The sequence below is a fragment of the Salvelinus alpinus genome, chromosome 39 (assembly GCF_045679555.1).
Source record: "Salvelinus alpinus chromosome 39, SLU_Salpinus.1, whole genome shotgun sequence".
Classification (NCBI taxonomy): Eukaryota; Metazoa; Chordata; class Actinopteri; order Salmoniformes; family Salmonidae; genus Salvelinus; species Salvelinus alpinus.
Genome location: NC_092124.1, coordinates 2137653 through 2150390, shown reverse-complemented (window position 1 = coordinate 2150390; position 12738 = coordinate 2137653). Strand labels below are relative to the sequence as shown.

Sequence of the window (12738 nt, the reverse complement as noted above, 5' to 3'; positions counted from 1 at the left end):
CCACTGCGTCCAGCAGCTCAGGCTTATGCGTAGTCCAGGGAAACGTTCTACCTTCTGGGAACCCGCTGTGCTACTGCCTACCATAGAGATGGGAGGACAATGATTGTATCCAAAATGGAACCCTAATCCCTATTTAGTGCACTACATTCGACTAGGGCCTATAGGGTTTTGGTCAAAGGAAGGGAACTGTATAGGGAATGCATTCTTGTTCAGGTGTGTTTGAAGAGAACTCAAGGCATGGTCTTTTACCAGGACCCCTGCCAAACGCCTTAAATGGCCATTGTCAGGAGAACAAGGAATCACAGAGAGATGGGGGCATCGGAGTCAAAAGTAGTGCACTGTGTAGGGAATAGGGAAGCATTTGGGAGTGCAGATTAGGACTGTACTGACATTGATTATAATATGTATGTAAAACGTCATTATTCATATTTGCATTGCCGCTCTATCCATGTATTTATTAGAGAATACTTAGAATGCGTCCCTATGGGCACTGGTTTTCATGTAATGCACTATATAGGGAATAGGGAAGCATTTGGGAGTGCAGATTAGGACTGTACTGACATTGATTATAATATGTATGTAAAACGTCATTATTCATATTTGCATTGCCGCTCTATCCATGTATTTATTAGAGAATACTTAGAATGCGTCCCTATGGGCACTGGTTTTCATGTAATGCACTATATAGGGAATAGGGTGCCATTTGTGAAGCATCCAGAATCATGGGCAGAGCTCTGTTTTTATCTACAAGCCTGATTAAAAATGCAACAAGCCATCAATATAGAGGTGTGATTTAGTGATGCTTTTGTGTGTGTGTGTGTGTGTGTTCTGACAGAGCTTTGGCCCCTGGTTTAATAACATAAGTCTTGCTGCTGAGTCACCCATGCAGAGCAGCTGATTCATTTCAGGTCCAATTATGCAAAAACAAAATGGCTTCTTCCTCCCTCTTGGAAGTTTTCCACTAGCCTTGAATCCAAATTGAATATCGCGCCATTGATCAGTTTAGTTTCCAAGCTAGAATTCCACTCTGACTAGAGAAGGATGAAGGGAAGAAGAGAGGAATTCTAGCTGGCAATACAAACTGAATATCGCTCTGTTTCACTACGTTCAGTTTGGAATCCAGGCTAGAATTCCTCTTTGTTAGGAAGGTTTGGAAAGAGAGAAATTCCATCCTGAAACCCAAACTAAATATCACTGTTTCGCAATATTTCGTTTGGATTCCAGGCTAGAATTCGTCCTCCCCTAGTCAGTGGCAGGAAAGAGAGCGAGTGAGTAGGAGGGAGGGAGAGAGAGAGAGAATGAAGCTGCCTGCCTTCCTTGGCGGCCTTGGCAAGGTAATGGTCCATACTGTTTATTTACATCAGGAGGGAATCTGCTGAGGAGGCGGCCTATTAGTCAGGGAACCATATTGTCATCTGCCTGCCTGAACCAGGCTGGCCAGGAGCAGGGAGAAACTAGTGGGTTTCTGGTGTGATGGAGAAAGGGGGTTGTGTGTGTGTGTGTGTGTGTTTCTAAGTGTTTATATACAGTGTGTGTGTGCGTGCGTGCGTTGGGTGGAATTTGTGGTAATGCTAGCCGGTGGTGGTGGGTGCAGTAATCATGTCCTTGGAGCAGCTCCCACTGTCTGCCTCACTGGCTGCACGATCTGCATGCAGCACTGCATGAACACAGCTTTAAGGGGCCATTACGGCGTGTGTGTTTGATGATCCATTGTGTTTGTTGAAGCTGACCCGCCTGAGATAATTCAAGTAACCGTTCAATGAAAATAACCATAAAAAACTCATTCTGTTTGATCATACCCAAATACTGTTGATGACTTATCCTACTTGTAGTTGTGGCCAAAGCATATTAGAGAAGAAGAAAACATCAACTGTAAAATTCCATCTCAGTTGTTTTTGAACCGTTTTAAAAAGCTCTGCTTGGATAATGGCATCATCCTCTTTGGCCGAGACAGGCCCGTGTGTAATTGGTCCAGCAGTTTTTTCCAAATTCTCTGGTGGGGAGACATGGCCGTGTCCAAAACCCCACCCGTACAACATATTAGTATTCCGTTTATGTACTCATTGTCGCATAGTATTTAGCATGTACCGTTTAGTAAAAAGTATGCAGTATGCCACGGCCGCAACGCAGTAGGTATGTCGGTGGGTTTTTCGGTGGGTTTTTCTAAACTCAACAGACATGCATCACATTAACCAGCCTGATAATAGCTCATTTACAATTTGATTAATTTATCTAAACTCAAGCTGGTTGTAGGCAGACTACCACATTCAACCTTAGCCGATATACCTTAGCCGATAAAGGACTGAAGACAGAAACATATAATTTGGCTCCATTTTAACATATTTATTAGTAAAACCAAAGTTCTTAAACATATATAAATTAAATCAAATAGACTAGTACATATACCAAAACCTTTCAAATGTTTAAATTAAAAGGCTATTGCACGCAACAAATACACGCAACAAATACAATTGAATTTGATCTTTAAAAGATGCCATTTAAACTCAAGTCATTATTTACTGTACTTTGAAGTACACTGAACACAAACATAATACGCAACATGGAACAATTACAGGTCATATAAAGAAATCAGTTGATTGAAATAAATTCATTAGGCTCTAATCTATGGATTTCACATGACTGGGAATAAAAATATGCATCTGTTGGTTAGAGATAGTAAAAAAAAAAAAAAGTAGGGGGTATTGATCAGAAAACCAGTCAGTATCTGGTGTGACCACCATTTGCCTCATGCAGCGCGACACATCTCCTTTGCATTGATCAGGCTGTTGATTGTGGCCTGTGAAATGTTCTCCCACTCCTCTTCAATGGCTGTGCGAAGTTGCTGGATATTGGCGGGAACTGGAATGGCCATACACGTTGATCCAGAGCATCCCAAACATGCTCAATGGGTGACATGTCTGGTGAGTATGCAGGCCATGGATGAACTGGAACATTTTCAGCTTCCAAGAATTGTGTTCAGATCTTTGTGACATGGTGCATTATCATGCTGAAACATGAGGTGATGCCAGGGGAGGAATGACACAACAATGGGCCTCAGGATCTCGTCACATTATCTCTGTGCATTCGAATTTCCATCGATAAAATGCAATTGTTTTCGTTGACCGTAGCTTATGTCTGCCCATACCATAACCCCACCATGGGGCACTCCCACTCCCACTGCTCACACCGTTGACATCAGCAAACCGCTCGCCCACACAACGCCACAACACTTGGGCTGCGGTTGTGAGGCCAGTTGAACGTACTGTCAAATTCTCTAAAACAACATTGGAGGTGGCTTATGGTAGAGAAATTAACATAAAATTCTCTGGCAACAACTCTGGTGGATATTCCTGCAGTCAGCATGCCAATTGCATGCTCCCTCAAAATCTGTGGCATTGCGTGTGATAAAACTGCACATTTTAGGGTGGCCTTTTATTGTACCCTACACAAGGCAGACCTGTGTAATGATCATTTTGTTTAAATCAGCTTCTTGATATGCCACACCTGTCAGGTGGATGGATTATCTTGGCAAAGAAGAAATGCTCACTAACAGGGATGGAAACAAATTTGTGCACAGAATTTGAGAGAAATAAGCTTTTTGTGAGGACAGAACATTTCATGAAACATGGGACCAACACTTTACATGTCGTGTTTATATTTTTGTTCAGTGTATAATGTGAACAAAAGTGCATACCAAATTGCAACCTAGTGCACTACTATTGACCCTGGTTAAACCTAGTGCACTATGCAGGGAATATGGTGCTGTTTGAGACACATACACAAAGCATTTATTTGTTGTGCAAACAGGATGACCTTGCATCTGTGACCATTTAGATTTTTTATTTCCCCCCCCAATTTCATGGTATCCAATTGGTAGTTACTGTCTTGTCTCATCGCTGCAACTCCCGTACGGACTCGGGAGAGGCGAAGGTCGAGAGCCGTGCATCCTCTGAAACACAACCCAACCAAGCCACACTTAACCCGGAAGCCAGCTGCACCAATGTGTCGGAGAAAACACTGCGACCGTGTCAGCATGCACTGCGCCCGCCACAGGAGTTGCTAGTGCGCAATGGGACAAGGAGATCCCTGCCAGCCAAACCCTCCCCTAACCCAGACAACGCTGGGCCAATTGTGCTCCACCCCATAGGTCTCTCCTGGTTGCCGGCTGCGGCAGAGCCTGGATTCGAACCCAGAATCTCTAGTGGCACAGCTAGCACTGTGGTGCAGTGCCTTAGACCACTGCGCCACTCGGGAGGCATATGTGGCCATTAGTGCTGCACCACGAGTACTTCGAGTCCATCGATACTAGTCTGCCTCACACCCTTACTTACTTACTCAGTGTAGGCGAACAAGCACACTAAAGCACAATTAAACTGTCAAAAAAAAAACAAGTGTGGAAAGGAAACACTGGAACAATCTAAGCACGGCATTCACCACTCGAGGGGAATAGGTAGAGATGGGTCGTGTTCATGAAGGAAACGGAACGAAACAGGGAGGGACTACTGAATAAGAAATGCAAATGTTCATCTTCCATTGCAAAATGTTTGAAAACGTTGCCCTAGTTAACATGGTCCCTTAGCTAGCTCGTGCGGCCCCTTAACCTGGCTGTCCCAATGTATCCTAGCCCCCCTAAAGACAAGGAAGTGAGCCCTGTGTGAATTCCTCGCTTCCCTTCGACTCTAGACGAGCTGCCTGAATGTTCTAGTTAGGACCATTTACTATTAATGGTTGGGAAAAAGGTTCCTGCAGAGAACTTTCTTTACCCACCAGGAAACTTGTGGGCCGTAGCAATTTTCGCAGCATGACGTCCAGAATATATTACAGCTACTTTGTGTGCATCTAACAAGTGGGTCTGAAAAGTCTCTGTCCCGCTCCCTCTCTGTGGCTGTGCCTCAAATGGCACCCTATTCCCAAATGGTCCCGTGGGATCTGGTGTAAAGAAGTGCACTAAATAGGGAATACGGTGCCATTAGGGACGCAGATTTTTCTCTCTGGTGTTGTTTTTACCTCAGTATATACTAGAGGTAGACTCATATGGCTTCGCATAATAGAGGGCCGGAAAAGGAATTACTAATTGACTAATCGGACACTGCCATTTCGATGATTGGTTGTTTTTGTCCTGTAGGAATGAATACAGTAGAGAAACGACATGCCATTAGGAAAAAAAATTGAGCACAACCGTTTTATAAACTACTTCTGACGTACAAAACAAGACTATTTCTTAACCCTGCTTTTAAACCATTTCTTAAGCTATTTTCCCTGTTTTTAAACTAATGTTATCATTGTGTTTGTGTGCTTGTCTCAGTGCCCTGACTCGGCCTGCAAGCAGGACCTGCTGGCCTACCTGCAGAGAATCGCCCTGTACTGCCACCAGCTCAACATCTGTAGCAAGGTCAAGGCCGAGGTCCAGAACCTGGGAGGAGAGCTCATCGTCTCTGGGGTAAGTCACCACACAACACCCTCACGTGGTACAGTCAAGGCCCAGGGTCTCTGTCAATAGTTGTATTCAGGTGCATAAAGCACTGGTGAGCAGCAATCTTCTGTGTGTGGGCCTCATTCCTTTATCTCAGTAGTTAAAGGGACCTTCCCTAGGCTTCCTCCCTCCTTGTTTCTTCCATTTCCTCTCAAAGAGCATTGGAGGAGGAGTCCTGAGGGAGAAACGTGGATCCTCTCCTCCAATGCGCTTTGAGAGGAATTGAGGAAACAACAACAGAGGATTTCAAAGCTAATAATATTTTCAGACAGCCCTAGTCTGCTCTCCATCAGCGCTTGTTTAAAAACACAGGACAGATGATGGCAGCGTTATGGTGGATACTATCTACTGAACTGGTTAGACGCATCTCAGTTTCAACTTTAAATGGTATTTTAAGCTAGCGCTGAACAGGTGGAAATGAATTGCATGTCCGGTCTCAAATCAGCCCATATAGACCCTTCTATGCACTTGTGGGGTGAATCTCAATAATGTCACTTGGCATTCTTCCCTTGTCCACTTGTCTTGATTGAGAGGGGAAAGAAAGCCATTTGATACTGTTGATATGCACCCCATTTATAGGAAATGTTAATAAATGTGGCAATATTGTCGAATGGCAGTATAAACTTTCATGGATAATATTGTAGTAATCCTTGCTATATGAGCAACGTGAAATGTCCCACCAATCAACACTATTGGCGCAAGGGGGGGGGGTATTTCCCAGTTGTCTTGAAAGCACGTTGACCATCAGAAGCATGTACCATCAGTCCAGTAAAATAAAAAAGCTATTATTTGCAAATTATTTGCAAATCACCATCACCATGCGCAATACCAAGTGTCGGCTGGAGTGGGGTAAAGCTCGAAGCCATTGGACTCTGCAGCAGTGGAAACACGTTCTCTGTAGTGATGAATCACGCTTCACCATCTGACAGTCCGACGGACGATTCTGGGTTTGGCGGATTCCAGGAGAACGCTACCTGCCCAAATGCATAGTGCCAACTGTAAAGTTTGGTGGAGGAGGAATAATGGTCTGGGGCTGTTTTTCATGGTTTGGGCTAGGTCCTTTAGTTCCAGTGAAGGGAAATCTTAACGCTACAGCATACAATGACATTCTAGACGATTCTGTGCTTTCAACATTGTGGCAACAGTTTGGCGAATACCCTTTCCTGTTTCAGCATGACAATGCCCCCGTGCACAAAGCAAGGTCCATACAGAAATTGTTTGTCGAGATCGGTGTGGAAGAACTTGTCTGGCCTGCACAGAGCCCTGACCTCAACTCCATCGAACATCTTTGGGATGAATTGGAATACCACCTGCAAGCCAGGCCTAATCGCCCAACATCAATGCCCAACCTCACTAATGCTCTTGTGCCTGAATGGAAGTCCCTGCAGCAATGTTCGAACATCTAGTGGAAAGACTTCCTAGAAAAGTGGAGGCTGTTTTAGCAGCAAAGGGGCGACCAACTCTATATGATTTTGGAATTAAATGTTCGACGAGAAGCTGCCCACATACTTTTGGTCATGTAGTGTATCTTCGCGCACGTCCCCCCATTAACCAGGCTCACTAAATTCTCGGAAAATGTGCAATTCATTAATCGTAAAATGTCCGCTATTATCTGTTCAAATATACCCCCTATTCTGATTGGCTTATTATGGCTAGAAACACTCAGGTCCTCGAGTAACACTCCTCTCGATCATTGTCTGGCAAAACTCTCGCTCTCTCTTCACCTTCGCAGTGCCAGCCCCAACCCAGGGAGTCCTCAACACAACTGACAATTAAGCGTTGAAAAACATTGCCCTCGCTACACGACACCCACTTTTTTTCAGACACTTCTTAATTAGCAGTTGGTGGAGGTCAGGTGTACCTCTCTCCCTGCGTTTTTTTTGGCTGACATTTAGAGGCTGCGGCCGGCCCCCCTACCCCCTTGCCCCCCACCCCGAGAAGGGAGTCAACCGCTAGATTTAATTGGCTCCGAACTCCAGCTGGTCACTATAAAAAGGTTAGCAGCACGGTGGGTGCCCCCGATACCCCGAATTATGCTTAAATTACCCAGTTATATGCAGTAATTTAGTCCCGACAGCATGAGCTGAAACTCTATGGGCACTGTGTTCACTATAACAGGCTCTGGTCGAAGGTAGTGCGCTATATAGGGACTAGGGTGCCATTTGTGACACAACCATATTCTTTTGGACACCCGCTTTCTCTTAATGAGGCTGTCATATCAGAGATGTGTTGGAGGTAGAGCGGTCACTCTGAACCTGTCTAGCTACTCAGGGCCCTGATAAGACGAGTGTGAGACCTTCTATCGCCCTGCGGGGGAGACCAGCGAGAGAGCTCACCTCTGTACTGTAAGAACCGTTCGCTCGATAAAGCCTTCTTCAGCGAGAGCTCTTTGCCGCAGGCAGTTCTTGTTATCTTGCAGCGTGACATGGGGTGTCTAAAAGACTGTCTGTCTAAGAAAGGGGTGCATCTCAATACTCTTTCTTTGAAGAAACAACAGATCGCCAATTGGTTGGATAGTATTAGTGCTTACACCTGCCCAATAGATCTGCTTCATTGAAGTCCTGAAAGAAATCCAATTGGTTGGATTATTGCTTACACCTATCCAATCACTTAGATCTTACTTCTCACCGCTCCCCCTCATGAGGTTTGCAGAATGTTTTATGTGCAGTTGATGATGCAGGTTTGCAGTTGACCTAACCATTGCTTCTATCGCAGGTGTGTTATATATGTGACAGTATATATGTGATTTTTAACATGTCCATTTAATGTATAACGCTGACCTAGTAAAAGAAGTTCCTGTGTAACTACAATGTCGTCACTACAGTTAATACTATGTAGTGAAATAGGTGTAAGGATTTGAACATCTAAGATATCCTCTGTCTCTCTCCGTAGCTGGACAGCGCCACCTCCCTGATCCAGGCGGCCAAGAACTTGATGAACGCTGTGGTGCTCACAGTCAAGGCCAGCTACGTGGCGTCCACCAAGTACGCCAAGGTGTACGGCGCCGCCGCCGTCAACTCGCCTGTGGTCAGCTGGCGCATGAAGGCGCCCGAGAAGAAGCCCTTGGTGAAGCGGGAGAAGCCCGAGGAGTGTCAGACGCGCGTTCGACGGGGCTCGCAGAAGAAGCACATCTCGCCCGTCCAGGCCCTCAGCGAGTTCAAGGCCATGGACTCCTTCTAAAGATGTCCGCCGCCACGACGTCTGTCACTGAAACCAAGAAAAACAACACCACACAACAACACGTTTAAGAAAACTCCCTTCTTTCTTTGTGTTAATTTGTTTCTTTCGGTGAGAGGAGTTATACTGATAATAACCAACGCCTCCTTTCTCCCTTTTGAGTGACGGGTCGATGAAAAAACCTACCTGGAGGACTTTGCTAACCCACCGCCTGTACTGAACTACAGCTCCCATGAACACTTTGGGCTTCTCGGCCAATGAGGAGCCAGCGCGCTCCCACCCATATTTATTACTATTATAACTATCGTAGCTTAACCGTGTGAGAGCCAAATGTGTGACACTAAAAACAAAAACGTACTCAAAAAAAAGGGAGATAAAAAGTTAAAAACAAAACATATCAGAAGAGCGGCACCTAAAATGACTAAATGGCCATCAATATTATTGCTATCTCATTACTATCGTGGTACTGACTGGCTGCTCGTACACACATTAACTGCCTGAATGGAAATGATGAATGGCGCAGTAGTGGAATCACTGTAATAAGAGGATTGATCTATCGAGGTTGATAAACTTTGGGCGGCATTTTCGTGGAGGCAAAAAGAGCACAGGTTTGTGCAAAAAGGACTGTAAACCTCTATATAAATCAGACAGGGAAATTTCATTTGAAACTTCTCTTCAACAATGTGCATTATAAACAGGCGATTGAACTAGAGTTGAGTTTACTGAGTAATGCATGAAGTCACCTCCTCATAACACATCGATGACACTGCCTGATTATGAAGAGGTTTACAGTATTTCCCCCACAGATCTGTGCTTTTTTTGTACAACACAAATGTCAATATTCCCATCCTAACTTAATATCTTGTATTTTTCCCCGGTTTGAATGTTACCTTACCTGTAGAGCTAGGAATAACTTATGTTTAAGGTAACTGAAAGTGTTTGGCATCCAAGTAATTTGTTTCCTTGTTCCTTCCCGACCCTTAACGGTGTTCCTGAACGATGCACACACTTTATGGTCCTATGGTATTGCCTTTTTAAAAATCAATTTCTCGTGATGATATCACTAACTATATCGCAGCCTGATTGGATTATTGTGTAGAGTGTAATAGTAGACACGGAGAGGTATGACTAGTTGTGGTTTCCTCAGAGAATATTTGGCTGCGTTTAGACAGGCAGCCCAATTCTGATATTTTTTTGAAACTAATTTGTCTTTTAATCAATCAGTTCAGCTCTGAAAAAGATCTCATGTGATTGGTCAAAAGTTAAATTAGTGGGGGAAAAATACCAGAATTGGGGTGCCTGTCTAAATGAAGCTCTAGAGTCCTACAAACATACATACATTCAGGTAACTGCCAAAATAATGGAAACACTTGAGTAAATGAGGGATATAAAGTATATTTAAAGGAGGCGCTTCCACACAGATAATTCATCAATTAACATCCCAGCATGCTTAGGGTCATGTATAAAAATGCTGGGCAGGCCAATTTTTGGGTTACCATGGCCCCCATAGGATGACAATGCCATCCACACGGCGTGAAGGGCCATGGAATGGTTTGATGAGCATGAAAACGATCTAAACCATCTGTCACCAGATCTCAACCCAATTGAACATTGATGGGAGATTCTGGAGCAGCGCCTGAGACAAGAGTTTTCCACCGCCGTCAACAAAACACCAAATGATGGAATTGGGTTGCATCCTTCCAATAGAGTTCCAGACACAGAATCTATTCTAATTGAATCTGTTCTGGCTCGTGGTGGCCCAACGCCCTATTAAGACACTTGATGTTGGTGTTTCCATTATATTGGCAGTGACCTGTACATACTTACATACAGTTGAAGTCGGAAGTTTACATACACCTTAGCCAAATGCATTTAAACTCCGTTTTCACAATTTCTGACATTTAATCCTAGTAAAAGTTCCCTGTTTTAGGTCAGTTAGGATCACCACTTTATTTTAAGAATGTGAAATGTCAAAATAATAGTAGAGAGAATGATTTATTTCAGCTTTTATTTCTTTCATCACATTTCCAGTGGGTCAGAAGTTTACATACACTCAATTAGTATTTGGTAGCATTGCCTTTTAATGGTTTAACTTGGGTCAAATGTTTCGGGTAGCCTTCCACAAGCTTCCCACAATAAATAGTGTGAATTTTGGCCCATTCCTCCTGACAGAGCTGGTGTAACTGAGTCAGGTTTGTAGGCCTCCTTGCTCGCACACGCTTTTTCAGTTCTGCCTACAAATTTTCTATTGGATTGAGGTCAGGACTTTGTGATGGCCACTCCAATACCTTGACTTTGTTGTCCTTAAGCCATTTTGCCACAACTTTGGAAGTATGCTTGTGGCTATTGTACATTTGGAAGACCCATTTGCGACCAAGCTTTAACTTCCTGACTGATGTCTTGAGATGTTGTTTCAATATATCCACATCATTTTCCTCCCTCGTGATGCCATCTATTTTGTGAAGTGCACCAGTCCCTCTTGCAGCAACGCACCCCCACAACATGATGCTGCCACCCCCGTGCTTCACAGTTGGGATGGTGTTCTTCAGCTTGCAAGCCTCCCCCTTTTTCCTCCAAACATAACAATGGTCATTATGGCCAAACAGTTCTATTTTTGTTTCATCAACCCCATGTGCAGTTGCAAACCGTAGTCTAGCTTTTTTATGGCGGTTTTGGAGCAGTGGTTTCTTCCTTGCTGAGCAGCCTTTCAGGTTATGTCGATATAGGACTCGTTTTACTGTGGATATAGATACTTTTGTACCTGTTTTCTCCAGGATCTTCACAAGGTCCTTTGCTGTTGTTCCGGGATTGATTTGCCCTTTTCGCACCAAAGTACGTTCATCGCAAGGAGACAGAATATGTCTCCTTCCTGAGCAGTATGATGCGTGGTCCCATGGTGGTCCCGGCTGCGTGGTCCCATGGTGTTTATACTTGCATACTATTGTTTGTATAGATGAACGTGGTACTTTCAGGCATTTGGAAACCAGACTTGTGGTGGTCTACAATTTTTCTCTGAGGTCTTGGCTGATTTTTTTTGATTTTCCCATGATGTCAAGCAAAGAGGCACTGAGTTTGAAGGTAGGCCTTGAAATACATCCACAGGTACACCTCCAATTGACTCAAATTATGTCAATTAGCCTATCTGAAGCTTCTAAAGCCATGACATAATTTTCTGGAATTTTCCAAGCTGTTTAAAGGCACAGTCAACTTAGTGTATGTAAACTTCTGACCCACTGGAATTGTGATACAGTGAAATAATCTGTCTGTAAACAATTGTTGGGAAAGTTACTTGTGTCACGCACAAAGTAGATGTCCTAACCGACTTGCCAAGACTATAGTTTGTTAACAAGACATTTGTGGAGTGGTTGAAAATGACTACAACCTTAAATGTATGTAAACTTCCGACTTCAACTGTACATACAAACAAATACCTTTATATTCACTGTTCTCTAATAAACGCGTCAAACTTGACTGACCTCCCTCCACGCCTGTTTCTTTACCACTCACATGTGCCTATATTTTCATATAGTATAACAGATATTATAATTATAAGGTGGGTATTCAATTCAATTTTAGATCATGGCTTTCCAGAAAGGGTTTGATTTGCACACTAGTGGAAACCCATTATCTGCAATTGCATGAATACCAGCCTAATTCTACACTATTTTTCCCCCACCATTTGACCTATACACGTTTCTTGGTTCATTAGAGGGGCTTAAACAAATGTATCCACTTGCAAATTTATGCTAGGCCATAAACTATTTTACTTTGTAAGAGTTTAGGTACTTGTGCCTATTCAACTTTGTACTTGAAACTGAAAGAAGTACCAGAAAGAACAAATACCAACACTCACTATATCATTTCCAAGGATGGCCATGTAGCAATTCTCCAGCCTTTTCCCAAAGTTTGCACATCATGAATTTAACATGACAGGAAGTGTGCAAGTGCGCACTTTTGGGAGAAGGGTGGAAAATTGGGACGTAGCCTAAAGAACAAATAAACATCCTCTACCTTTCTCCCAATGTGTGCTCTCGTTCATCACAGACCTGAAAGGAACAGACTGGTCTAAAGAACATGGTGGAATACTC

The 12738-nt window shown here is 43.6% G+C and overlaps 1 protein-coding gene across 2 annotated transcripts in view; it reads left to right on the top strand.

Moving 5' to 3' along the window:
- The window catches only part of LOC139566646 (catenin alpha-2), a 756349-nt gene extending 744228 nt beyond the window's left edge, over nt 1-12121 (top strand). For both annotated transcript variants that reach the window (XM_071387896.1, XM_071387897.1), the window contains exons 17-18: nt 5306-5440; nt 8366-12121. In XM_071387896.1, the coding sequence (XP_071243997.1) occupies nt 5306-5440; nt 8366-8653 (423 nt within the window). In that variant the 3' untranslated portion in view covers nt 8654-12121. The remainder of the gene's footprint in view (nt 1-5305; nt 5441-8365) is intronic.
- The last annotated feature ends 617 nt before the right edge of the window (nt 12122-12738 follow it).